The sequence below is a fragment of the Silene latifolia genome, chromosome Y (genome assembly GCF_048544455.1).
Source record: "Silene latifolia isolate original U9 population chromosome Y, ASM4854445v1, whole genome shotgun sequence".
Taxonomy (NCBI): Eukaryota; Viridiplantae; Streptophyta; class Magnoliopsida; order Caryophyllales; family Caryophyllaceae; genus Silene; species Silene latifolia.
In genome coordinates, this window is record NC_133538.1 from 309758198 (window position 1) to 309785705 (window position 27508).

The 27508-nt window shown below is 40.3% G+C and overlaps 1 protein-coding gene across 1 annotated transcript; it reads right to left on the bottom strand.

The window, feature by feature from the left end:
- Positions 1-16143: 16143 nt before the first annotated feature.
- Positions 16144-20502, bottom strand: LOC141631152 (uncharacterized). Its single transcript, XM_074443859.1, has 4 exons — positions 19219-20502; positions 18898-19113; positions 17263-18288; positions 16144-17121 (listed from the first exon to the last, which is right to left on the bottom strand). Exons 1-4 carry the CDS (start codon positions 20500-20502, stop codon positions 16144-16146), a joined length of 3504 nt encoding a protein of 1167 aa, XP_074299960.1.
- Positions 20503-27508: the final 7006 nt, after the last annotated feature.

The following is a 27508-nucleotide window of genomic DNA, read 5'->3' on the forward strand; positions in this document are numbered from 1 at the left end:
TACCGACTTTTTCCGGGAAAGTTGAACTCTAGATGGATGGGTCCCTATGTGATAACCGAAGTTGGAAAATATGGAGATTTTGAACTAAAGGCGAAAGATGGAAGCAAGTTCAAAGTCAATGGTTAAAGGTTGAAGCCATACTATGAGGGAGCGTTTATTGGAGAGGTCGATGCCACCTACCTTGGGCCTCCTCATCCTTGAAAGAACCGTCAAAGGGAGAGTTTGGTGGAGTCCTCCCTAAACCACCACTTGTAAATATACTAACCCTCTAACTTGTATTTATAATTTTATTGCATTTCTTTAATTATAGGCATAAGCTCTTTTCATGAGAGTAAGTGAGGGAGGGTCACTAACGAATTTTGAATGAAGGAAGGAACCAATCTTCAAGTGTGGGGAAGCATTTATGAGAGGAAAGGAAATCAAAGGAAAATGCGCAGCTTGAACCCGTGCGTCTTCAATGGAATCGCCCGTTTTTTGGAATCTGAAGGGCATATTGGGAAGAATCGTCCGTCTGCTAAGCTGAGAAATTAGAAATTTTGGGACTGTGGAAAAATCCGAGCGTCTCAGAAAGGAAGACGCTCGTCCTAAGGAATACGCCCGTCTTTGCAGAAAGACGGCCGTCTTTTTGCCTGTGCATTTCAAGAAATTTCATTGCCTAAGAATCCGTCCGTCTTTGAGAAAAGTCGCCCGTCTCGTCTTCAGAGAATCCGAGCGTCTTGTGGTTGGGACGCCCGTCTTTGTGGCGTCATATTTTTTGGAAAGTTAACTGTCACAGAATCCGGGCGTCTTACCCAGAATCCGCCCGTCTCGAGGAGCTTGAATCCGAGCGTCTTCTGCTCGAATCCGCCCGTCTTCCTGCGATAATTTGGCCCGAATTTTCTTAATTTAATTACACCCCACCACACAATTTGTGACACATCACCCTTCCTTCCACTTGTATTATAAAAACCCACCTCCTTATGACTCCAAAGCACATCCAAATCACTCTTTTACCCCACAAAATCAAAAACCCCCAAATTGCTAGGGTTTCAAAGGCAACACTCAATCCGCAAGGAGCATCGTTATTCTTTAAAAAATCAAAAGTCCCAGCTCAATAATCAAGGAATGGCACCAAGGAGATCTTCTTTTAGGAATGGGAGGAGACCAAGGATGAGGGGAAGTTCTTCTACCTCCCATGTCAACACATTAAGAAGGGAGCATGAAGAAATAGTGGATCTTACAAGACTTGATGACTTCTCAAATGTTGAGTTTATCAATGATGTGCAAAGACTAGTCTTCCACCGGCTTCTAAGTAAGAACATTCTCCCTACTAAGTTTTTATGTCATGATACCTTGAGGAAACTTGGGATTTATCACCAAGTGGAAGCTCTCTTTGAAGTATTTGGTCTCTCTACCCTTTTCCACATGTATGAGCAAACTTATCGATCCCTTGTGCTTGAGTTTTTGAGCTTTTTGAAGATTACAACCTTGAACAAAACAATTTGCGTAGAATTTAGGTTGGAAAATGTTTCAAGGATGATGACCCTTGTAGAATTCGCAAATGTGCTTGGACTCGATGTTTTGCCTACCCGGACATCGAAGCCAAAGAAATACAGTGTTGAACCTTTGTGGAGGGCCATGACCGGCCGGGATTTCATACACAACAAGGAATGTCTCGCTTTTCATATTCAAAATCCGATCTTGAGACTTACTTATCGATTCCTCTCGGGCACCTTCTTTGCTCGCCGAGATCCAGCGATCGTGAACCAACTAGACCTTGTGTTTATGGAATCCTACCTCAATATTCAAGGAAGAAATGTGTACCACTTCAATGCACCTCTAGTGCTACTCGAGAAATGGGCAAAGTTTAGGAATGGTGATGATGATGGGATGAAGCACATTGTGAATGGAGGGCTCATTATTAGGCTTGCGAAGCATTTCAATACGAGATTCAATGAGAATAATGAGTATGCCCCTCTTTCGGGAAACACGAGGATAAATGAAGATCTTCTTCTTATTCATCATCATTGGATAACCCTTGAGGGGGTTGAAAAGCGGATCAAATGGATAACGAAAGGAAGTGATCCGATTTTTCTACCAATGACCGGCCTACCACAGATTTCCCCAAGAAGAGGACCTTTATCACCAATCCCATCTTACCTCATCCCTCCAAACCCAACTCAAACAAGACAAGAACCACCACCTCCAAATCAACAACAACAACAAGAGCAACAATCTCAAGATGAGAAGATAAAAGTGCCTCCCTACCCATTTCCTTATCAACCGTATAACCATCCCAACCCCTTCATCCTCCCCCGTCACGACTTTGTCACGGGAATTCTACAAGATTTGCACTTCCGCCAATACTTAACCACCGTGGATAATTACTATGCACTCTATCCTCAATACCACGATATGGTTCAAAAGGGAAAGATTAGTGAGGAGGGAGCATTTACCTCATGGGCACAAATGGACTTACTCTTCCTCTGTAATACTCCGTATTTATAAGTCTTGGGGTACTCTATCGACTAGGCCTTACTCTGTCGAGTAAGGGTAAGTTGCGTTTGAGAAAATTTTCTGACCTGTTGGGTACTCGATCGAGTAGCTGGGGCACTCGATCGAGTAAGGGGGTACTCGATCGAGTACCTCGGGTACTCGATCAGAAGCGGTTTTCTGAGGAGTTTTCTCGGGTTTTGTTAATTATGCGATTAAGGTATTTAAGCTTTGTCGTCATTATTCTAAATCACTTTTACAAAACCTAAATTACTGTTTAAGAGAGAAAGCAAGCAAGTCCATCTTCTTAATCGCATTATTAGCAATACCCGGAGTTTGGAGGGTCAGTTCTTATCGTTGTTCATACCGTTGAGTTCCTTGCATCGAGGGTAAGATCTATGTACCCTTTTTATTGTCTTTCCTTTGATTTGGTTAAACCCTAATTTAGAGATTTGGGGGTTTTATGTGTAGTATGTGATTTGGTAGCCTTTATGTGTTGTATGATAGGAGGAGTGTTCATAGAAGAAGCTTTTGACTCGGCGGAAGAGAGACCGTCGATTGTGTGCATACCAGGTAGGATTTTCTACTCAGTATTAGTCCCATAATGGGATATTGGTTAATGTATTGTGTTTGGTTGTTTGATATAGTAATTGTATTGTGATTGTGGTTGTGATCGTTGTTGATGGTTCGCGAGGCGTGGCCTCGGCTGAGTGGGGTCACTTGCGGGAGTGGCTTCACGCCCTAGTTTCGCCTTCTGTGGAACCCGCCACAGAAAGGATGTGCACATTAATGGACAGGGTTATCGCTCACTATGTGGAGCGGGGATTTGGTGGGTACGGCTGCGGTCCCCCACTGCAGGGCTGGTCCAGTGGACAGTCAGTGATTGAGATGATTGGATTTGGCGTGGGTGTGTGTGTGTGACAGTTAAGGTGTCTTGGTTATCTTATTGTTAGTATATATTGAATTGTGTGATTAATCGACCCGGTGTTGTTTTGTAAACTGCGGTGATCCATTCGGGGATGGTGAGCAGATATTGAGCGGTATTGAGATGAGATCTTGGGATAGCTGGGATGCCACGACATGATGATAGGAGTCTTCCGCATTTGTAGCTTATTAGTATTTACATTTCGATTAGAAATAACCGGTTTGAGAACATGTATCGTACTTTTGGTTTGGTTTTGAGATTTGTAACTCTTCGCTAAGTATTTATAATAAACGTTGTTTCTTCATTGTTATTTGATTATCATTGCCTCGGGTAACCGAGATGGTAATGTCTTCATACCTGAGTGGTCCTGGTAAGGCACTTGGAGTATGGGGGTGTTACAAATGGTATCAGAGAAACGATCCTGAAACCTGTAACCAATGAACCTAATGAACATAGGGAGTCAATTAAAATGAACCCGGGGTAAAAGTTGTAGGAGCTAATGCAAAGGCTTGGGAGACGTCCTAAAGTCGCGGGGTCGCCCTACAACTTTGAACCGGTCACATGGGGGGAGTGTTTGTCGAGTCGTATGTGTGTTTGGTTAACTTGTGTAAGAGTGTGATGAAATGTGTTAATTGTTGGATGTTCGAAGTTGAAGGTTGAGAATGTTAAAGAAAGGTTAATGAAATATGTGGAAACTGTTGATGGAATGATAGCATGTTGAATGTTTTACAACGTGGCATTTAATAACATGATGAAGTGATCTCGTAGATAGTAGGAAAAGATGCGTAGCATGTTTATTATGATATAATGTGGTTTATAAAGTTTAGCATGTTAGCATATGACGTAGCATGCGGGTAGCTTTTATGATTTGGCATGACTCGATCGAGTGGGGACCGACTCGATCGGGTGGGTTTTTGACGGTTTGAGTCGAATCGTGTTTTTGGGTACTCGATCGAGTAACTAGGGGTACTCGATCGAGTAGGGGGTCACTCGATCGAGTAGCCTAGCTACTCGGTCGAGTATGTAAGAGATCAGAAGGTCTGTTTGGGGTCTGATGTTTGGGTACTCGATCGAGTATGTTGGGCACTCGATCGAGTAGCCGCTACTCGATCGAGTATGTTTGGGAACTCGATCGAGTAGGTTCTGGGCAGCGTGTTTTCATGTTTTGAGGTTTAGTACGTGTGTTTATGTTTACCCTTTCTTATATATAGCTTCAAGATGCCGCCCAAGAAGATCGATTTGTACTGCGAGCCGAGCTTATGAACATAGATGACATCGTTAAGATGTTGGAGCATCAGGATGCTCTCACTGAGGCTTTAAAGACTGTGGGGAAGGATAAGGATAAGGATAAGGAAAAAGAGGTTGACCATTCTAAAATCAGCCTATATATTGCGAGGTTTAACCCAAAAGAGTACAAGGGAGTTGGGGAGCCTAACCTCTTGATAGTTGGCTGAGAGAGATGGAGAACATATTAGATTTGGTTCACTGTCCGGATGAGATAAGAGTGGAACAGGCTGCGTTCTATCTGAGGGAGGCAGCTGGCAAGTGGTGGGATTCAGTGAAGGTGAGTGCTAAGGAAATATATACAAACCTAGGGTTACCTGCTATACCTTGGGAGGAGTTTCGTAGGGCTATGAGGAAGGAGTTTGTACCAGAACATGTGAGGAGTAAGTTGAGGGAAGAGTTTGACAGTTTTAAGATGACCATTTGAGATGTCGTGGCCGAGTACTACAGCAATTCAATGAGAAGTCTAGGTATCCGAGGATATGGGTTTGAGTGAGGAGAACCAGCGTTGAGGTTTGAGAGGGGGTTGACCCCTAAGATTATGGATAAGTTACCCGTGGGAGTCCTTACTGATGTTAAGGAAGCCTATGAGAGGGCTGGGAGAGCTGAGAGGTTGGTGGAGATGGCTCAGGAGAGGTTAGGTGGTGAGAAGAGGAAGTCTGAGAGTGAGGGTGGTGGCCAATCTAATCACAAGAAAGGCAACCACAATCAATCTAAGGGGTTTTCTTCTGGGTCGGGGGTTGATCCTGGGGCTTCCTTTGGGCGTGGCCGAGGAAGTGTGAGTAATAGTTGGGGAGTGACCTGCTATAGCTGTGGTGGTGTAGGCCACAAGAGACATGAGTGCACAAGTGCACCAGGATCTTTCCGAGAGACTGCGTAGAGCCGCGAGCAACAGACCGGGCTGGATCATGGCCAAACCGGGAAGTCGAGTTACAGAGTGGAGGCAACCGCAACGGCGGTAATTCTTATCCGAAACCACCAACGAACAACAACAACAATCAAGGGTCGGGTGCTAAGCCGACCACTTCAGCCAAGATCTTGTCCGGGAGGTGGGCGGAAGACCGATGGCAAGTTATTCATGATGGAGAAGAAAGCGGTGAGGAAGATGCGCACGTTATCACCGGTACTTTTCTTGTAAATGGCGTTCATACCTTTGTTTTGTTTGATTCGGGGGCTTCTCAGTCGTTTGTGTCTTCGAGTCATGTTAAACGGTTGGGTCTGAGGGTATATGAGTCTGTTAGTGAGCGAGTTTTTGTACCTTCGGGTGAGTCTGTATCATGTGGGAGATTGTTTAGAGATGTATCTATGATAGTTGGGCAAGTTGATTTCCCTGTAGACTTACTAGAATTTCCTTTCGACGGTTTTGAGATGATAGTTGGGATGGATTGGTTGGGAAAGTATAAAGCTAAGATAGACTGGCATCAAAAGAAAGTGTCTTTAAGAGGTCCTAAGGGCGTTAGTGTGTCTTATCGTGGGTTTCTAGTCAAACCCAAAGTTAAGTTGATTTTTGTTACCTTGAAGTCTTATCCGAGGAAGGATGCCCTTTGATCCCGTGCCATGTGAGAGATGACCGGATAGAGAGTCCGACAGTGGATGAGATACCAATAGTGGGAGAGTTTGCCGATGTTTTTCCAGAGGAGATTAAAGGTTTGCACGCCGGGAAGAGAGATAGATTTCACCGTTGAGTTGAAACCAGGGACGGGGCCAATCTCTAAGGCACCGTACCGCATGGGTCCTAAGGAGATGGAGGAGCTTAGAATGCAGTTGGATGATTTGATAGAGAAGGGATACATTAGACCAAGTGTATCGCCGTGGGGAGCACCAGTTCTTTTCGTGAAGAAGAAAGATGGGAGTTTGAGGTTATGTATAGATTACAGGGAGCTGAACCGAGTGACGATAAAGAACAAGTATTCTTTGCCAAGGATAGATGACCTGTTTGATCAGTTGAGTGGTGCATCAGTCTTTTCTAAGATTGATTTGAGGTCGGGGTACCATCAGGTGAAGATTAGAGAGGTGGACATACCAAAGACAACTTTCACGTCGAGGTATGGCCATTATGAATATGTGGTGATGCCGTTTGGGTTGTCTAATGCACCGGCAGTGTTTATGGATTTGATGAATAGAATCTTCAGACATTTCTTAGACCAGTTTGTAGTGGTATTTATCGATGATATCTTAGTCTACTCTAAGACTAAGGATGAGCATGAGGAGCATCTGAGGATCGTGTTGCAAACTTTGAGGGACCATTAGTTGTATGCTAAGCTATCTAAGTGTGAGTTCTGGTTAGAGAAAGTTGCTTTTCTGGGGCATGTGATCTCTAAAGATGGGGTAGCTGTGGATCCGGCAAAGATTGAGGCAGTGACAAAGTGGGAAGCACCGAAGAATGTTGCTGAGGTTAGGAGTTTCTTGGGTTTAGCTGGATACTACAGACGGTTCGTGAAAGATTTCTCTAAGATAGCTAGACCTATGACCGCGTTGATGAGGAAAGAGAACAGGTTCCGTTGGGATGAGAGTTGTGAGACGGCGTTCCAAACATTAAAGGAGCGTTTGACCACAGCTCCTGTCTTAGCATTGCCGGAAGGGACCGAGAACTTTGAGGTTTATACAGATGCCTCGAAGAATGGGTTGGGATGTGTGTTGATGCATAATGGTAAAGTAATTGCCTATGCTTCTAGGCAATTGAAGCCTTATGAGGAGAACTACCCTACTCATGATCTGGAGTTGGGTGTGGTGGTGTTTGCTCTCAAGATATGGAGACATTACCTTTATGGAGCAATCTTTAAGGTATTTTCTGATCACAAGAGTCTCAATTACATCTTCACTCAGAAGGAGTTGAACATGAGACAGAGGAGGTGGATGGAGCTGATTGGCGATTATGACATGGAAATCATCTACCATAAAGGGAAAGCCAATGTTGTAGCTGATGCTTTGAGTAGGAAGAGTGTACATTCCCTGTGTACAGCTCTATCTTTGATGAGGCTGAGAGATGAGGTAGCTTTGGGATACATATGATGCAGAAAGGAGATGCCATGGGTGATATGACAGTACATCTTGAGTTGTATGATGACATTCGAGGTAAGCAGGCGTTGGACCCTAAGTTAGTGGAGTGGAGAGCTGGAGTAGAGAAAGGGACAGTGTCCCGGTTTTCTATTTATACAGATGGTAGTTTGAGGTTTGATGGTAGGTGGTGTGTTCCTAATGATGAGGAGTTGAAAAAGACTATCATGGCAGAGGCACATTGTACACCATATTCAGTACATCCAGGTGGTGACAAGCTATACAAGGATTTGAAGAAAACGTTTTGGTGGCCTGGGATGAAGAAAGAGATAGCTGAATTTGTGTCCTGTTGTTTGACATGCCAGAGAGTTAAAGGGGAACAGCGACGACCACAAGGTAAGATTCAGTCTTTAGAGGTACCTGAGTGGAAGTGGGAATCCATTTCCATGGACTTCATTGTGGGTTTGCCAAAGAGTCAACAAGGTAACAACATGATTTGGGTAATAGTAGACCGACTAACCAAGTCAGCTCACTTTGTTCCAATGAAAGATACATGGACTAAGGCACAACTGGCTATGGCCTATCGAAAGAACGTGCTGAAGCTACATGGAGTCCCTAAGGACATAGTGTCTGACAGAGATGCGAGGTTTATATCGAGGTTTTGGAAGGAGTTGCAGGAATCGTTGGGAACAACTTTGAAGATGAGTGACATTTCATCCCTGCGACAGGCAGGCAGACCGAGAGAACAATCAAGACTCTTGAGGATATGTTGCGAGCTTGTGTGATGGATTTTGGTGGTAGCTGGGAGCAGAGGTTGGACTTGATAGAATTTTCTTACAATAACAGCTATCACACTAGTATTGGTATGGCACCGTTTGAGGCTTTATATGGGAGGAGATGTAGGAGTCTAATCTGTTGGGACGATAGTGCTGAGGCAGTGGTTTTAGGACCAGAGATGGTGCATGAGATGGTGGAACAGATTAAGATGATCGGGGAACGGATGAGAGCACTCGGGATAGGCAAAAGAGTTATGCGAGATCTACATCGCGAGAGACATAGAGTTTTAAGTGGGGGACAAAGTTCTTTTGAAAGTGTCTCCTATGCGTGGGGTTATGAGATTTGGGAAGAAAGGCAAGCTAAGTCAGAAGTTTATAGGACCTTATGAGATCTTAGAGCGAGTTGGGGAAGTTGCTTATCGTCTGGCTTTACCAGCTGCGTTAGAGAGAGTGCATAATGTGTTTCATGTATCGCAGCTGCGGAAGTATGTGAGTGACCCGTCACATGTGTTAGAGGCCGAGAACTTAGAGCTTGATGAGTCCTTATCATATCTTGAGGTGCCTAAACAGATTCTAGACCGAAAGGTTAGAAAGACTAGGAATGGTGAGACAGTTCTGCTTAAGATCCTTTGGTCTAACCACGAGACCGAGGAAGCTACATGGGAGCCAGAGGAGGCTATGAAAGAGCGTTACCCTTTCCTTTTTGATCAGGTAAGTATGGTTACGGGGACGTAACCTTGTTTCTTTTAGGGGGGTAGGAGATGATCGCGAACAGTTTTTAAGAGTCTTATACCCCTTTTATATGTTGTGTCGGTATGTTTGTCGGGATGAGTTGGGTTAGTAACATGTTTTATGCTGAATTTTGTATGGTTGTTGAGTCGGGAATGTTAGGGGAGTACCTTTGTTTAGTAGTGGTTTGAACTTCGGGGACGAAGTTCCTTTTAAGGAGGGAAGACTGTAATACTCCGTATTTATAAGTCTTGGGGGTACTCTATCGAGTAGGCCTTACTCTGTCGAGTAAGGGTAAGTTGCGTTTGAGAAAAGTTTCTGACCTGTTGGGTACTCGATCGAGTAGCTGGGGCACTCGATCGAGTAAGGGGGTACTCGATCGAGTACCTCGGGTACTCGATCGAGTAGCCGGTTTTACGGGGAGTTTTCTTTGGTTTTGTTAATTATGCGATTAAGGTATTTAAGCTTTGTCGTCATTATTCTAAATCACTTTTACAAAACCTAAATTACTGTTTAAGAGAGAAAGCAAGCAAGTCCATCTTCTTAATCGCATTATTAGCAATACCCGGAGTTTGGAGGGTCAGTTCTTATCGTTGTTCATACCGTTGAGTTCCTTGCGTCGAGGGTAAGATCTATGTACCCTTTTTATTGTCTTTCCTTTGATTTGGTTAAACCCTAATTTAGAGATTTGGGGGTTTTATGTGTAGTATGTGATTTGGTAGCCTCTATGTGTTGTATGATAGGAGGAGGGTTCATAGAAGAAGCTTTTTGACTCGGCGATGAGAGACCGTCGATTGTGTGCATACGGGTAGGATTTTCTACTCAAAGTATTAGTCCCATAATGGGATATTGGTTGATGTATTGTGTTTGGTTGTTTGATATAGTAATTGTATTGTGATTGTGGTTGTGATCGTTGTTGATGGTTCGCGAGGCGTGGCCTCTACCGAGTGGGGTCACTTGCGGGAGTGGCTTCACGCCCTAGTTTCGCTTATACGTGGAACCCGCCAAAGAAGGGATGTGCACATTAATGGACGGGGTTATCGCTCACTATGTGGAGCGGGGATTTGGTGGGTACGGTGCGGTCCCCCCATTGGCGTAATGGGTCCGGTGGGACGATCGAGTGATTGAGATGATTGGATTTGGCGTGGTGTGTGTGTGTGAGTTAAGCTGTCTTGTTTATCTTATTGTTAGTATATATTGAATTGTGTGATTAGTACGACTCGGTGTTGTTTTGTAAATCTGCGGTGATCCATTCGGGGATGGTGAGCAGATATTGAGCAGTATTGAGATGAGTCTGGGATATTTGGGATGCCACGACATGATGATAGGAGTCTTCCGCTGTAGCTTATTAGTATTTACATTTCAGTTAGAACAGTCAGTTTGAGAACATGTATCGTACTTTTGGTTTGGTTTTGAGATTTGTAACTCTTCGCTAAGTATTTATAATAAACGTTGTTTCTTCATTGTTATTTGATTATCATTGCCTCGGGTAACCGAGATGGTAATGTCTTCATACCTGAGTGGTCCTGGTAAGGCACTTGGAGTATGGGGGTGTTACATCCTCAATTCGGAGAGGGCAAATGAAGGGGCAAACGGGAGACAAGAGGAGGGGAGCAACAATTCTTGCGGAGGGGACACGGTGGAGCTTGAAAGTGAAGAGAACGAGTTCATGGACCCGAATATGAGTGATGCATCAAAGGAGATATGGGATAGTGATCTAGAAGGAGATGATGCCGATCTCTAGAGGATTACTTCATAGCTAGGTGGAGCGGGCGAGAGGCACCCATCACAAGCTTAAGTGAAGTTTCCTCATCTCCTCTCTTTAAGTTTCAATTTTCATGAAAAGAAGTTTGTGTTTTGTTAACTTGTATATTATTTAATCTTGATCATGGTTGGAGTAGTCCTAGCAACATAGAAGACTAACACCTCGGCCCCATTGAGGTGTTCTTATTTTATTGTTCCCACTTTTGAAAATACAAAATGATAAATTTAGTTTCATGCATTGCATCGTGTGTGCATGAACTACACCCAACCTTAGGACATTAGAAATAATGTCTAACTCGGTTTGGGGAAGTACATACATACACAACGGGAGGTAATCTAAATTATCCTCTCCGTCATAAACAAAAACCATGCATCATGTAGTGTAGATTAGTGTAGCTTGCATTTAGTGTAGAATTCATGCATCATGCTTGCATGATTTCCCATCATTTTGGCCATTGAGGACAATGCCCATATTAGTGTGGGGATGGGGAATTCTAACTTAACTTCTATTCAAAAATCCAAAAAAATTGAAAATTTCAAAAAAACCATAAAAATTTGAAAAATTGAAAAACCAAAAACATGTTCATTTCCTTTATAGTGTAGTCGTGTATATATTATTTTATATATTGTGTTTGTTTTACCCTTGTTCACATTGATCGACTACGCCACATCCAAGACATGAGGATATTGAAGACCGCATGGTATGATCTTTCCAATCTCCTTTTTCCTCTTTATGTTAATGACTATGTGGCTTTATTTTGATTGATGCGGTATAACAATGTGAACTTAGGACTTGCATTTAGTTTATATGTCATATTAGTTGGTATAATCATTTGCATTAGGATGTTTATATGTTAGTTGCATCATGGCATGTAGTAGCATGTTAGAAATTTTTTGCGAAACCATCTACTTGGGAAGCTTGACAAGTGTATATAGGCCCTACTAGATGCTTTTTCTTCTTAAGACTTTGCTTGTTAGAATACTTGTAAAACACCCTAGGATGTGTCATGCTAGTATCCTTTGATCCATGGTTTAAAGCCTAGTCAAGAGTACTTTGTGGTGTGATAACTCCTTGGCTACCGTTTATTCCAAGGTGACCCTTGAAACCATGCATCCATCATCCATGTTCTACCATACATTTTTGTCATCAAAGGGAATGGGCACAAAAAGAAATCAATTTGAGTTCAATGAAATGAAAAGTGAAATAAAGTTTGCAAAAAAATGCATCAAATGAAAAGAGGAGCAAAAATAGAACTCCTAAAGCTTCAAATATAAGCCACCCTCACTACATATGGGGTGACTTTGAAAATGTTCAAAAGAAATGCAAAGAAAGTTGTCAAGTGTTGAAATGCCAAAAATCAAAAGAAATGGCAAGAAAGTGTTCTCAAATGTTATATGCCACATGAAATTGGGGGGAAAAACAAAAACAAAAGCAAACTCCCAAAGTGAAACTCAAATATCTATTGATCCCTTTATCCACCGTATCCATTTTTGTGCATGGTAGAGAGGGGACTACCCTTCTTATTGTCTAGGCAAGAGGGGGAATTCCGCGATCCTCCAGTGTTTCTAACACCATAGGGAGTCTACTATTGACAAAAGCATTTAACGATAGAGGACAAAGGTACCCTAGCTTGACACAACTTGGAGGTGATTTATTGGTATCCTTCTAGGCTTAGTAGTTTGAAGAAATTGCATCTATAAAGGAGTGTGTACCCTTGAATTGCTTCCCTTGTAGATAATTTCCGCCACTTAGATGAGGAAAGTGGCTATTCTTTTGTAGATGCATCCATTATTTGTTTTTATGTGCTTAATGTTTGGATGTGTCGCCATTTTAGCAAGACCCACCTTGACTTGCAAGAAGGCATCCTACCTCATGGTTGTCTTGTTGTGAGTTGAAGGGGCAGAGTGAAACCCGCTAATTGTCTCATATCGGCTATGTTATTAGGTTAGTTTAAATAATGGTCCTAGTCTTTGTCACCTCTTTACTTGGGACGAGCAAAGGTTCGGTTTGGGGATATTTGATGTGATCATAATTAGAGCATATTTAGTCCCCGAATTAGCCTTGTTCCCATGCTTTTTAGTACATATTTGGGTCATTTATTGTCTTTAGTTCTTTGTTTTGCATATTCTTTGAGGTTTTGTGTCCTTGGTAGGAAAGGAGTGCAAACCTTGCATTTTCATGGCAAAACGAGACTAAATTGATTGAATTCAATGACCAAGCATCAAGGAGAGACAAGATTAGAAGGCTTTTGTACATACTATAGTAGATGGGCAATGATGAGGAAAGATCCTTGCATCCCCGAGGAAATCCCCAAGGATTTTATGAAGAAAAGGGAAGAAAAGAAGAAGAAATGTGACTGTCCAGCAATCCGTGCGGATTGTCCTGAAGACGCCCGTCCTCCACCTCCACAATCCGAGCGTCTTCACCACAAGATGCCCGGGCAGCAACCCCAGAAGACGCCCATCTTCTCCCCAAGACGCCCGGGCAGAGACCCTCGAATCCGCCCGTCTCGTGCTAAAGACGCACGGATTCCAAGGCAGCACAACTTCGTCTTCTTCAAGCTTCAAGAAAGATGCCCATCCTTCCAAAAATACCGGCGTTTCCTTAAGTAGGGACTTAATCGTCATTTAAGCCCTTAGTTAACCCTAATTCCTACACCTAATCCCCACTATAAATACCCCATTAGTCTAATTAGAAGATCATGTTCTTCTTAGCAATCTCTAGGGTAGTTAATATCAATCAAATCTCTCTTCAATTTTGTAATCAACAATTAATCAAGTTTTAATACAAGTTTTATTTTCTTAATCTCTCTTTTGTTCATCCTTTATTTTGGGTAATTGAAGATTATTTGGGTTATTATTGGGAGATTGACAACCTCTCAATCAAGCATCAAGTACTTCTTTTATTCTTTGCTTTATTATTGGAATCATTAGTAGGTATAATTCTATTAATCCCTTTTTTATTATTGCTAATTACTTTCATTTATTCATCATGTTTCACTTTGTTGGTATGATTGACAACCTTGCTAGCATGTTCAACATGATAATGAGTGAGTAGTTCCATAGCTAGGGTTAATGAGTAATTAGGGGAAACCAACATGGGGAATGATTCATGCTTAAATTAATATGCTTTCATGGTTTATTTGCTTGCTTGTTATGATCTCAACTCATACACATGTTATTTTTGATGAAATGCGAGCCTATGAATCCTTGCATTTTTTACCCATCACCTATCTTTTCAATGAGACTTGTAAGACATAAACCAACTCGAGTCTCATTAGACCATGCATGTTGTTGAGTAGGGAAGACTAAGTCGACTTGTAGGTGTTGTACAATCTAATCGATTCGGCTCCGGGACCCAAACTTTCCTAGGATTGTAAGATATAACCCAACTTAATCCATCACAACAATAATTGCTTGCTTATAATTTGAGAACATGTTTGTATGATCAATTCCCATGAATCACCTATGACCCCATGATACCCTAGTGCTTTTTATCAATTGTTTACAACCCTTTTTAATTCATCTTGCTTGTTTACTTTCATTGCTATTTAGTTTAGTGACCTTCTACATCAACCCAAATTGTGACACCCCTAAGACACCACTAGTTGCAATAGAAATCTCATCTCAATTCCCGTCCCTTGGGATCCGACCTTTACTTGCCTCTTTACTAATTGTACAGTTGTTTGTGAAGCTATAAATTGTGTTTTGGTCTAGGTGCTCCTAACGACAAGTTACCGAAAATATTTACTCCGACCAGTTACTGTACTAAAACTTAGAATAAGCTAAAGATTTAATGTACTTTAGTAAGATATATATTATTGGGCCTTAACGAGACAAACTCTTAAAATAAGATTTTAAAAACAGGACAACAGTACTGTAAAATTCATAATTAAATACAAAAAAATTGAAATGACACAAGGCCAATTTTATTGGTTTCCAGTAGCTCTTAACTACAACTTTAATTATATAATCAACTTTAGAAAACGAAGGCAACAAGGGTCTAAAAATTCATTTCTTAAAGCTGTCAGAAATCGACACCAATAATATTTCAGTTCAGAAAACGACTTTAAGAAAATATTTTAAGGCAAAGTAAAATCCTAAACATAACTAGATATTCCAAAGATTATGTAGGAAAAATATTAGCCACTGGATCATAAGGGAAAGTCAGTCTACGAATTATTCTTTTGACTGATGACAGATTCGCAGTTTACAGACGAACTGTTCATAAATAATTTATTATGAACAAACTGTAAAACGAAAATTTATTAAATTTTATAGAGAGATTCTTGTAAGATATTCCATAAAATAAATAAGCATTTCATTAATATGTAATTAAATTATTTTATGGAAATTAAGTTGGTCCATTGTATGATGGAATTTACCTAGGACTCCGTTTCCACGATTGTGTCTCAAAACTTACCACTCACAATTTCGGAAACTGTTTAGTTGACTCTTTGATGGCAAAAGTATATAAGGGGAACATATTTATTCTGATTAAGGTTCACCAAGCCTACCTCATTAAGAAAATACACCATCTAAATTGTGAGGCTGAGGGTTGGGAAGGCAAGTCAGATATGGGGTGTAAGAATTAAGGTTATTTATTACGACAGATCAATTATTTCAAGCAATGGCTGGAGGTAAGTAACCGATCTCTTTTATCGCTTCCGCCATTCATTTTATACATGTTCATTATAAGACTAGAACAGGTTAATTTAGATTATAGAAACTTACAGTTGGTATCAGAGCGAATAATCGCCTCTGCCTTGCTTAATTAAAATAATAGTTATCGCATAGAATGATCCGTATTCCATGAATTTTGCTTTGGTTGAGAATTTTTTATCTATGCGACTATACATGCTGTATGTATATTGACTTGATTGTTGGGTGTTTTATTTATGCAATTATACGGTGTATGTATATTGACTTGGCTGTTGGGTGTCTGATTTGCTAAAGCATGTATTGAGTCGTGGGGTACGTGATTTCCTTATGCTTCAATTTTGTTAAGGTTTGTGAGAATGTATCTTGTTTATTATGAAGCCCAATTAGACTTAAATAGCAATACAAGTCAATCGTAATATCGCAACTCAAGGCAAGAATATCGGAAAGAATAACAACAATGAGCAACTAATCAATCATAATATTGACTAGAAATAATATCCTAATAATAAGGATATTATTTCCTAATACCCCCCCTCAAGCTGGAGCGTGAAGGTCGAGAACGCCAAGCTTGCGGAGAAGAGTATGGAATTGAGATGCGCCCAAAGCTTTGGTAAAAATATCGGCCAATTGGGACGTAGTAGACACATGAGCCGCAGTGATTAGGCCCTCGATAATGGCATCCCGAATGAAGTGGCAGTCGATTTCAATGTGCTTTGTGCGCTCGTGAAAGACGGGGTTGCGAGCAAGGTCAAGAGCCGACTTGCTATCTGAGAAGACCTTCATGGGACTGTTGATATTGATGCCAAAATTAAGAAGAAGGCCTTTCATCCATTTTAATTCACAAACAATATTCGCCATGGAGCGATATTCTGCTTCGGCCGAGGATAACGAGACCGTGGTTTGTTTTTTTGTTTTCCACGAAACAGGTGAGTCTCCGAGAAAAATAAACCAACCAGAAACGGATCGTCTAGAGGTCGGACAGCCACCATAATCCGAATCACACCATCCCGTAAGGTTTAAGTTACTATCGGCACGAAGTAGAATGCCTTGACCCGGGCTTCCTTTGAGATATTTGACAACTCGTAACGCCGCGGACATATGATCCTCTCGGGGTTGATGGAGAAAACGGGATAGAATGTGAACGGCATAGGATAAGTCGGGGCGGGTCACAGAGAGGTAAACAAGACGGCCAACAAGTCTTCTATAGGACTCGATATTTTCGAGTAAAGGGCCAGTAGCATTACCAAGTGTGTGATGTTGCTCCATGGGTGTTTGAGCGGGCTTGCATCCTAATAAACCAACTTCAGAAATTATTTCAAGGGCATATTTTCGTTGATTGACATAAATTCCTTCCGAGCTACGAGAAATTTCGAGACCCAAAAAATATTTGAGCGGTCCCAAATCCTTCATATGAAAGCACTTTCCCAAATATGACTTGAAATTTGCAACAGCGGAAGAATCATTTCCCGCAATAACCAGATCATCAACATAAATAAGGATAAAGAGTCGAACCTGGTTTTACGAGTAAGAAAATAATGAATAGTCGGAATGAGATTGTTGGAGCCCATAATCTTTGAGAGCCGTTGTGAGCTTAGCAAACCAGCAGCGAGGAGCTTGTCGAAGACCGTACAACGACTTTTTTAAACGACACACTTTGCCTTCTTTGCCACGACTGAAACCGGGAGGAATTTTCATGTAGACTTCCTCGTCTAAGTCACCATGTAAGAAAGCGTTATGAACATCCATTTGATGAAGCTCCCATTTATTTATAGCCGCAATAGCTAAAAATATACGGACAGTGACCATTTTAACGACGGGAGCAAAAGTTTCACCATAATCCAAACCTTCGATTTGATGATTCCCAAAGACAACAAGACGGGCCTTAAGTCGTTCGATCGAGCCATCAGATTTATATTTTATTTTATAAATCCATCGACACCCAAGGGCCTTCTTATTAGGTGGAAGGTCGGAAAGTTCCCAAGTGTCATTTCGTTCAAGAGCGTCAATTTCGAGCTTCATAGCTTCGCACCACCCATCATCCCGGATAGCTTCTTTAAAGGATGGTGGTTCAACACCCATGGTTACAGCTGCCAAAAAATTACGATGTTTCTCCGAGAATAAATTGCAATTTAGATAATTTGCTAAATGATAAGACGTACCTGAGGACGACGTGGGAGAGCTCGGTGGGCTGGGAGACGGGGATGGACTGTGCGTTGTATCGAGAATGTAGCCCTGAAGACGGGAATTTGGAAAGCGGATGCGATGACCGCGGCCTAGTACCGTGTCCTCTGTTTCATGGGGTACGGCAGCCCCTGTTTCGCTGCTGCTTGGGTCAGTGGCAGCCCCTGTCGGGCTGTTGCTTGTGTCAGTGGCAGGGGTCTCAACCGTGGCCTCACCAGACCCGTCATGGGTCGAATTTCCCGCCCCATCAGGACCCGGGTCAGAATAGAGTGACCCATCAAAGGGTTCATCATAAGAGATCGAATCAGCCATAGGAGATGATATTTCAGTGGCCCCATGAGAATTAAACGGGAATTCCGTTTCATGAAAAATAACATCACGGGAAACAAAAAACGACTTTGTTTCGAGGTCATAAAGTTTCCACCCCTTCTTATTAGATGGATAACCCACGAATACACATTTACGTCCCCGTTTAGTAAATTTGTCTCCTTTAGTATACTGATTATGAGCAAAACATAAACAACCAAAGACCCGCAAATTGGAGTATGAGGGCGACTCTCCAAATAGACATTCAAACGGAGTCCGTCCATTTAGTAAAGAAGACGGAGTTCGATTAATTAGATATGCAGCCGAGAGGACACATTCGCCCCAAAAGGATGTGGGAAGATTACCTTGAAAACAAAGAGCTCGCGCAACATTTAAAATATGACGGTGTTTACGTTCGACACGCCCATTTTGTTGAGGCGTGCCAAGGCAAGATGTCTCAAATTTAATTCCTTGAGAGAAAAAGTACGCGGCCATACAATTAAATTCCGTCCCGTTGTCAGAACGAACCGTTTTGATTGTTTTTGAGAATTGAGTGGCAACCATATTAATAAAGCTCATAAACATGTCGGTGACCTCTTTTTTATCGAGAAGTAAATAGACCCAAGTTGCTCGGGAGTAGTCATCAACAATAGTCAAAAAATACCGTGCACCACACGATGAGGGAGTACGATAAGAGCCCCACAAATCACAATGTATCAATTCAAATAAATCCGAAGCATGCTTATTATTGGAAGTAAAACTGTGACGATGTTGTTTTGCATAATGACAAATATCACAAACCAAATCCTTATTAATAGTCTTATCGCAATTGAAACTACTAAGAGGAGGAATGAGCTTGACTATCTTATCGGACGGATGACCAAGACGTCGATGCCAAAGATCAAAAGTACCTTGTTGGGTCATGTTGTTCACCACCGCAGTCCTCGTCCCCGCACGAATCCAATACAGTCCATCCCGTAACTCACCGGCTCCAATCGTCGTCCTCAAGGAACGGTCCTGAATAAGACAAGAAGAGTTAGCAAATTCAAAACAGATATTGGTGTCCGATGTAAGCTGCGAAATGGATATCAAATTGCATTTTAAACTTGGTATATAAAGAACATCCCGAAGGGTGATGAATTCATTAATGTAAACGGTTCCTGTCATAGCAGCAACAACTTGTTGTCCATTTGGTAGACAAACAGGCCGGCCATTAATTTCTTTGCGAGTTTCCAAGCATGACAAAGTACCCGTCACATGATTGGAAGCTCCGGTGTCAAGAATCCAACTACACATACCGCTTAGTCGATCGGATGCAAGAAGAGAATGGGCCGTAGGTCCCATCACAGCATTGGCACGAACAGGGATAGTACCATCCTTGTCCCGACCAGACCCGGAACCAGAGGCACCCGAACCCGCAGCACCCGAACCCGCAGCACCCGAACCCGCAGCACCCGAACCAGAACCACGCGAACCTCCTGCAATTGTCAGTCGGTAGTGACGATATTCGGCTAAGGTCCTTGGCCTGTCACCCCACCACTCGGGGAAGCGATTTGTCTTAAAGAAGCAAGTTGCAACCTCATGTCCTCGGGTCTCACAGTGAGAGCAAAACAGAGGACGACGAGGAGCCCGGTCTTTGGAATGGGTATTAAAATTGGCAGGCGACAGTGCAAAGGCACTGACATCAGACACATCTGGAATAGACTCGGAACGAAGTCGTTCCTCTTGAAGTACGATATTATAAGCACCATTCAAAGTGGGTAGGGGATCAAGTTGAAATTGTTGGGAGCGGATGTTACCGTATAAAGTCGTATCTAGTCCCATAAAGAATTGGTGTAATTTTTCGTTGTCAAGACGCTGAATCGCGGCCTTGCCAATATCGCACTCGCATTTGTTACATTTGCACGAAAATGGTGGTTCATGAACGGCAAGCGAGTCCCAAATTGATTTCAATTTACCATAATAAGTGGTAACAGACATACCTTTAGTTTGCTTGAGATCTTTTAACTGAGTTTTGAGATTGTGAATTTTTGTACCGTCGACAACCGCGAACTGCGACTCCAATTCGGCCCATAAAATTGAAGCATCATACCCGTAGGTCACGTTATCCAGTAAAGACGGAGAGATCGTGTTACGAATCCATTGTACAATGGTACAATGAACCGCCTCCCAGTTTTCAAGATCAAATTGAGTGGTGGGTTTTTTGATTGTTCCATCAACGAAGCCAAATTTGCGTCGGGATTTCAACGACATTTTCATTGACATCTGCCAAGCGTCATAGTTGTCATGACGGAGTTCGATATTTGAGATTTTAGCACCCGGACCATCTTGGGATCCGAGATAATAAGGGCTAGAGGGATCAATTCGGGGAAAGGAGACAGTTGTGTTGGTGTCGTCTCCAGCCATGGAAGGCAGTGTGATTGTTCTGAGGATTTTCGTGATTAGGGTTCTTTTTTTTTTTTTTTTTTTTTTTTTTTTTTTAGAATTGAAAATTAGAAAGAGAGGAAAGAAACCAAGCTGATACCATGTTAAGGTTTGTGAGAATGTATCTTGTTTATTATGATGCCCAATTAGGCTTAAATAGCAATACAAGTCAATCGTAATATCGCAACTCAAGGCAAGAATATCGGAAAGAATAACAACAATGTAGCAACTAATCAATCATAATATTGACTAGAAATAATATCCTAATAATAAGGATATTATTTCCTAATAAATTTGTATTTCTTGTTGTGGAGTACATGGTTTCCTTGCTTTTTTTTTTTGTTGACATGTGCTTCGCTCGTAGTGCATGTGTTTTTAATACTTTGGCATATAAGCAATGAAAATTCATGGTTATATTGAGTTGCATAAGTTCACAGCAATTGATTTTCACCGAGTACATACGCACTAGTCTTTATGGATGAGTTTTAACCTTCATTACTAGTTGTATGTCGTACATTGGAATTACTTTGTTTGACATTTACTTTTGAGTAAGATCAATTGTGTTTTTGGTCATTGAATTTTTTCTATATACATTAAATTGAGTATATAGATTAAATTTTAATGTCGAGTGATTCAAAGTTTTAATAGTTAGAGTTTAGCCACAACATCTCTAATTAATTAAAAATTTTTTATTTTGAAATCACATGTGGAAACTAGACATTATTTATAATTAGTCGTATGTAATATAATGAGACTTACCCACGGGAATCTTGTTGTATGTATTTGTATGACTAATTAGGATGATATATTGAATCTTGTTTCTTAATCTACCCATAGGAGTTAAGAGATGTATATGTTTTGATATTATTGTCATAAAGTTAAATTTTTATGTATCTAATTGAGTAGAACTTTATCCCATAGGCAAGTTTTATGTCACTAGATTTCATATTTGAGCATGATTTACATTCGTAAAACATGATAAGTTTTAAGTCTCAATTTTTTTGTAATAAGCATGTTATTTATTATATTTGCAGTAAGTTAACCTGGGAGTACTACTGATGTCGAATTTGACATTCCTGAATTGAATGGTGATAACTATAAGGTCTAGAAAGAGAGAATGCTACTGCAGTTGGGATGGTTAGATATTGATTATGCTATTCGGAAAGACGAATCACCTAAAGTAACTAAAGAAAGCACTAAAGAAGCAATTGATCTTTATGAAAGTAGGAGAAATATAACCGTCTCTCCATTATGTTCATAAAGACCAAAATCTGTGCTAGTATTCATGGTTCTGTCGATCAGAATACTAAAGTTAAAGATCTAATTAAGGCCATCGATGAGCAGTTTCAACTTTTGATAAAGCTCTTGTTAGTAACTTAATAATGCAGTTTTCATCTTTGAGGCTCACCGAGACTAAAGGTGTGCGTGATTATATCATGCGCATGACGGATATTGCAGCTCAACTTAAGACCTTGGAAGTTACCATGTCTGACACTTTCCTTGTGCACTTCATTTTATGCACTCTTCCTCCAAATATGCTCCTTTTAATATCTCTTACAACACACATAAGGATAAATGGTCAATTAATGAATTTATGGCCATGTGTGTTCAAGAGGAGGGGAGATTGTTAATGGAGAAAGGTGAAAAGGTGAACCTTACTGTCGCTTCTTCTTCAAATACGCAAAAGGGTCACACTAAAGATAAGGGAAAGGGAAAGATTTCAGTTGAGCCAGCCATTAAGAAGGACGTGTTTCTTCTATAAAAAGAAGGGACACATGAATATGGACTGCATTAACTTTAAGGCTTGCTAAAGAAGAAAGGTAATTTTCATGCGTTTGTTTGCTATGAATCTAATATGGTTAATGTTAATCATAATACTTGGTGGATTGATTCTGGAACTACAATCCATGTTTCGAATACCTTGTAGGGTATGACAAACCTAAGGAAACCAGTGGGTAGTGAACTTTCAATCTATTTAGGAAACCAGATTAGTTCACATGTGGAAGCCATTGGGAAATGCAGCTTAATATTAAGTAGTGGTTTTGTTTTGTATTTGGAAAAGACATTTTATGTTCCAAATTTCTTTAGAAATTTGATTTCAGTATCAAGACTTGTACCTTTAGGTTTTACCTTTAATTTTTCAGACTCTAGATTCAGTATTATCAGAAATTCTGAAATTATTGGTTGTGGTATTTTGTCTGATAATTTATATCGTCTTGAATTGCAAAATAATATTACTCATAATTCTATGGATGTCAATGCTGGTTTAAAACGTTGTATTATGATGAGAATTCCTCTATTGTAACAACCCGGATTATGAAACAAAGGAAAAACATATACTAAATGAATTATCAGAGTATAACAATAATAAAAGGGTCAAGGTGGCGGAAACACCTGAACAAACCGGTTCGCTACTAAATCCAAAACCAAACTAATACATTATTCAAGGTTCACAAACATAAAAACAAACTCCAAATTTATTATTCGTCTCGCCCCTTGACGCATCCCAAGCAACATAAACCAGTCAGCAAGAATCCGAACAACCTGAGAATGGGGGTCGACAATCAGTCGGGAGTAACTAGATGCTCTCCGAATCATGTTTACAACAATTGAATATAATCAACATTCAATAACAATTGAAAGGCATAAACAGTAAACATGTGAGAGCATCTATACTCATGAAAACCGAATACAGCTTACCATGACTTTATCAATCTTAGACGGATGCAATAATGCAAACCTAGACCATATGCAACCACTAGACCATGTACACTTACAACCAAACTAGCATACGACTCATAACAACTTAAGGCACGATGCTAGCATTAAAGCATAACGAACATGGTGACACACGATCCACAGCAACAGAAGGCACAAAGCTAGCAACAAAGCATAGCGAATAGAGCGAACGCCCGTTAGAACGTATAACCACTGCCTCTAACTTGCCAGAGCATATAAGCATTGCCTCTAGCTAACGGAGCGTATAACCACTGCCTCCATCGGTGTGAAGCGTATAACCACTGCCTTCACGGTACTATGTATAGCGTATAACCACTGCCTATATATCTAAGACTTGGCCAGACTCTCGGTGCAAACCGAACGACACTCGGGGAACAGAGCATATAGCCACTGCCTCTGCTACCCCCCGAACATAGACCAAAATAAATCCCGCATCAACGGGTGATGTTACTTCGTTCCGATAGTATATAACTGATACTAACGTCATCTATTCAGACTAGCAAACCACAAATGCACAGTATAATATAATTGACTGTACCAACATGCGTGAACAACATCATGACTCAACTCATAAGATAGTCAAACTGACTATCCCACTTATCATATGAACAAACGTTACCAAATACATATGCAACACAAGGACATAACACGTTGAACACAATATAACAAATGAAACAAGTATAAGCAACCAATGTTATAGTAACTTCAGCTATAACTTTAGCAATAAGCTTACCTCGTAACCTAATGTTATATTAGCTTTAGCTGTAACAATGACTTCATTAGCATAATGCTACATTAGCATTAGCTATAACATCGACATGTGACTTAAGTTATAGTAGCCCAGCTATAACATTGAGCTATAATCTCAAAGTTATACGGCTCCACCTATAACTTTATCACAACCTCAGAGTTGTACCAACCCAGCTATAATATTTAGCCATTATCTCAAGGTTATACTAGTTCAGCCATAACTCTAGGCTTTCTCATATACTACCACCAAGCTGTTGGAGCTTGTGTCCTCCACAAATTAGTGTGATAACATTTGTAAATCTCTTACAGGTTCACAAGGGTATACTTCGTATATTTAATCAGTTGATTAACGTTTACCTAATAACGGTTGGCTTGCTAGAAAGTTTGACGTTATTATCATACAGATGGCGGTGATCAACTGGTCCCTAAAGGTCACACCTATAGGACGTGTTTGAGAAATGTGGTTATAGAAATATAATTACATTGATGCCCAAAATGACTAAAAAGTTAGTCAATGTGTTGATGAGATAATTATTTAATGAAAATTAAATAATATTAAGATTAGACGAATTAACTGTCAATTCGTAAATTAATTATAATAAGTTATATTTAATTAAATATATATAAGGTTAGTTTGGACGAATTAATCTGTTAATTCGTAATTAAATATAATCAGTTGTATTTAATATCAACAAGCTGAATGTGTCATAGTGGTAATAGTGAGGGTACACATACCAAGAGGTCATGGGTTCGATCCTCACTAGATGACAATTCAACACATATATATTTTTGGAAAGACCAAAAATAAGGAAATTTTTATTCCTTATTTCGGTCAACATAGGCCGAAAATTAGGAGAGTAATATCTTTCCTAATTAATTTGGTAATTCGGTCTATATAAAAGAAAGGGAGAGAATTATTTCTACCCTAATGCTTTTTCTTGACCTAGCCTCCTCTTTCTCATCACAAGAACACAAAGACAATTAAATTTAACAGAAAACTTTAGATTGATTTCTAGCATAATCAAAGGGCATATCTCAGATCGTCTTGGGTGCAACTAATAGGCGAATATCAATTTTGATATTGTTCTTAGGCCATATTTGTAACACCCCGATTTATAAAGGAGCCTCTAGCAAGACATTCCCTAATAAACCGGACTGTTACCATCTCGGTTTCCCGAGGTAGTGAATAACAAATTAAACTCCAAGGCAAATTACATAATTTCTTTAACTTAACTTTTTTACAAAACCTCATTTACATCAAATTACAAAGAACTAACATAAATAAAAGTGAAAGTCTTCTAAATGATGATCTAGCTACTAAGTCTTCTGATCCAGTGTCTCACGCCCATCAAGCTCCCATCCTATCTCATAAACCTGTCAAGTCTGCTCGCCAATAATTTGGGTCATCACAGGTGTTCACGAATACACAGGGTCAACCACGAGGTTGAGTAGGGAATACAATAAAACAACAAAATATGATATGCATGCTCCTCCGTCACCTCCACCTCCATCTCAACTCATATCTCATAACCCGTACAACCTTGACCATACCGATCCAGTAGACTATATATCGACCGTAGCCGATCCGCGGCTCGCGGTGAGGACACCAGGAAAGTCTGAGAACCCGCTTTGGGCCTTATCACAACATCATCATCACCACACCACGTCACCACAACATCCTCCATCTCCAATGCATATGAATGCTCAAGAAATTAATGCAACACAATATGTATATCATTGAACTGGTAAATCATAGAATCATGTCGGCTACCGAATGTTGTGATAATATACTCAATACGATCAATTCAGTCAAGCACATTCCAGGATATGAATCATAACATGAATCAACAACCACGAATCAAGTCAACGTTCACAGTTTGGTCATATGAAACACAACAAGCCAACACAATTCAACAACAACGATAATAAGTCAAGTGTATTCCCCTACCTCAGTACTGCAGTCAAATAGTCGGGTGCTCAGTAATATTCCACAACAAATTCGCCCTCTGAAAGATAAATAAATGATAAACAATTACTTAAACTATTCCCGTTCCCAAAATAGAAAGTTACTAAAAATAGAAACTTCTTTAAATGGAAAGTTTTCTTAAATGGAAACTTTCCCGATATAGCAGCTTAGTTTTGGTCATGGCGTGGAAACAAGTACACGTAAAAATAAAAATAAACAGAGAGAATAATAAAAGCACTCCCCATGACTAATCTGAAACTCAAACTTAGACACTCTCATCCCAATAATTAATTCAATCTCAACTCTCTACTCCATCATACTCATTACTCCGTCTTACTCATTATTCCATCTCATAATATAGTACTCCAAAGTAAACAGATATCGTATTCTCATCGTCGAACCTAAGCCAAGGACAAGGGGTGAGTGAACTGGCGGTAAGACCGCGAAACAATATCTCCATCTCAATATCAATTTCAAACTCAAATAATATAACTTAATAACCATGGTCGCACTGGACCATAAAAATAACTCGGCTCAAAGGCCCCGTAACTCATAACTCAATACCAGTAACCAATTTCTATCTCAATCTCAATATTGATATTGTCAAATATTCCGTTAAAGGAACTGCTCAACACTTAGAGTAAGCCTCTATGCTACTCACCCACGAGTCAATGTCAAAGGAACGACAATTTAATACAACACTAAAATCCAATTTTACGATGATAAACCATCAATCTCAAGCGAAAGAATGTTGCTCATAAAAACGCAGACCATATACCCATCCAAGTCCGGACGATTTCGTGTAAAATCAAATCCACTAGCATATCAATGTCATTATTCATTGATTAGTTATCATCTTACAACTCCATAGCCACAACATGAAAACCGTATACACCATGGCTTAAAATCCCATTATACATACAACTAAGAAGCCGTTAAATACAAACTGGACTTGAATACTTACTCATAGAAAACCCCTCGCATGATTAGTGTACTTCACAGTAAAAATATAATAATAATAATATTGTATATAATATTTTCATCATAATTCAACGCTCTGATTAAACTTGAGAACATAAACGACATCACGTTAATAACAATTAGCAAATATAACATACAACCCCGAACAATAACAAGAGTATTAGGATCGGTAAAATCGTGTTACCTTAAAATAGTCGAAATTGCTCAACACGTGAAATAAGGGAATATCGAAAATTGTTTTGCGAAGATGTTGATTGTGACAAGCAATGGAGATGATAAAATCCCCTTTTTATTATCTTTGCAAATAACCATGTGCTGAATTTTATTTATGAGAAAGACAAAACAAAACCTTTGATATGGAGTATGTTGCTGTGAGAAGTGATATTAATTCGCAAAGATTAAGATGGAGCATAGAATAATTAACTATGCCAGAAAGATTAAGGCATGGATTAAATAGACGACAATTGAATATAGGGTTTTGGTAGAAGACAAAACACATTAAAAGCTAAAGCAAGGTAAAGAATAGAGTGTTATATAGAAAGACTTGATACA

Bases quoted from the DNA above. Each gene is read 5' to 3' on its own strand.
- LOC141631152 (XM_074443859.1), bottom strand. From the start codon at position 20,502: ATGGCTGGAGACGACACCAACACAACTGTCTCCTTTCCCCGAATTGAT. The intron at 19,114-19,218 runs GTTCTTTATATA...TGTCTTATTCAG, and splicing joins AATTCATCACCCTTCGGGAT to GACCGTTCCTTGAGGACGAC. The intron at 17,122-17,262 runs GTGTGTCGTTTA...TCGTAAAACCAG, and splicing joins GTCGTGGCAAAGAAGGCAAA to GTTCGACTCTTTATCCTTAT.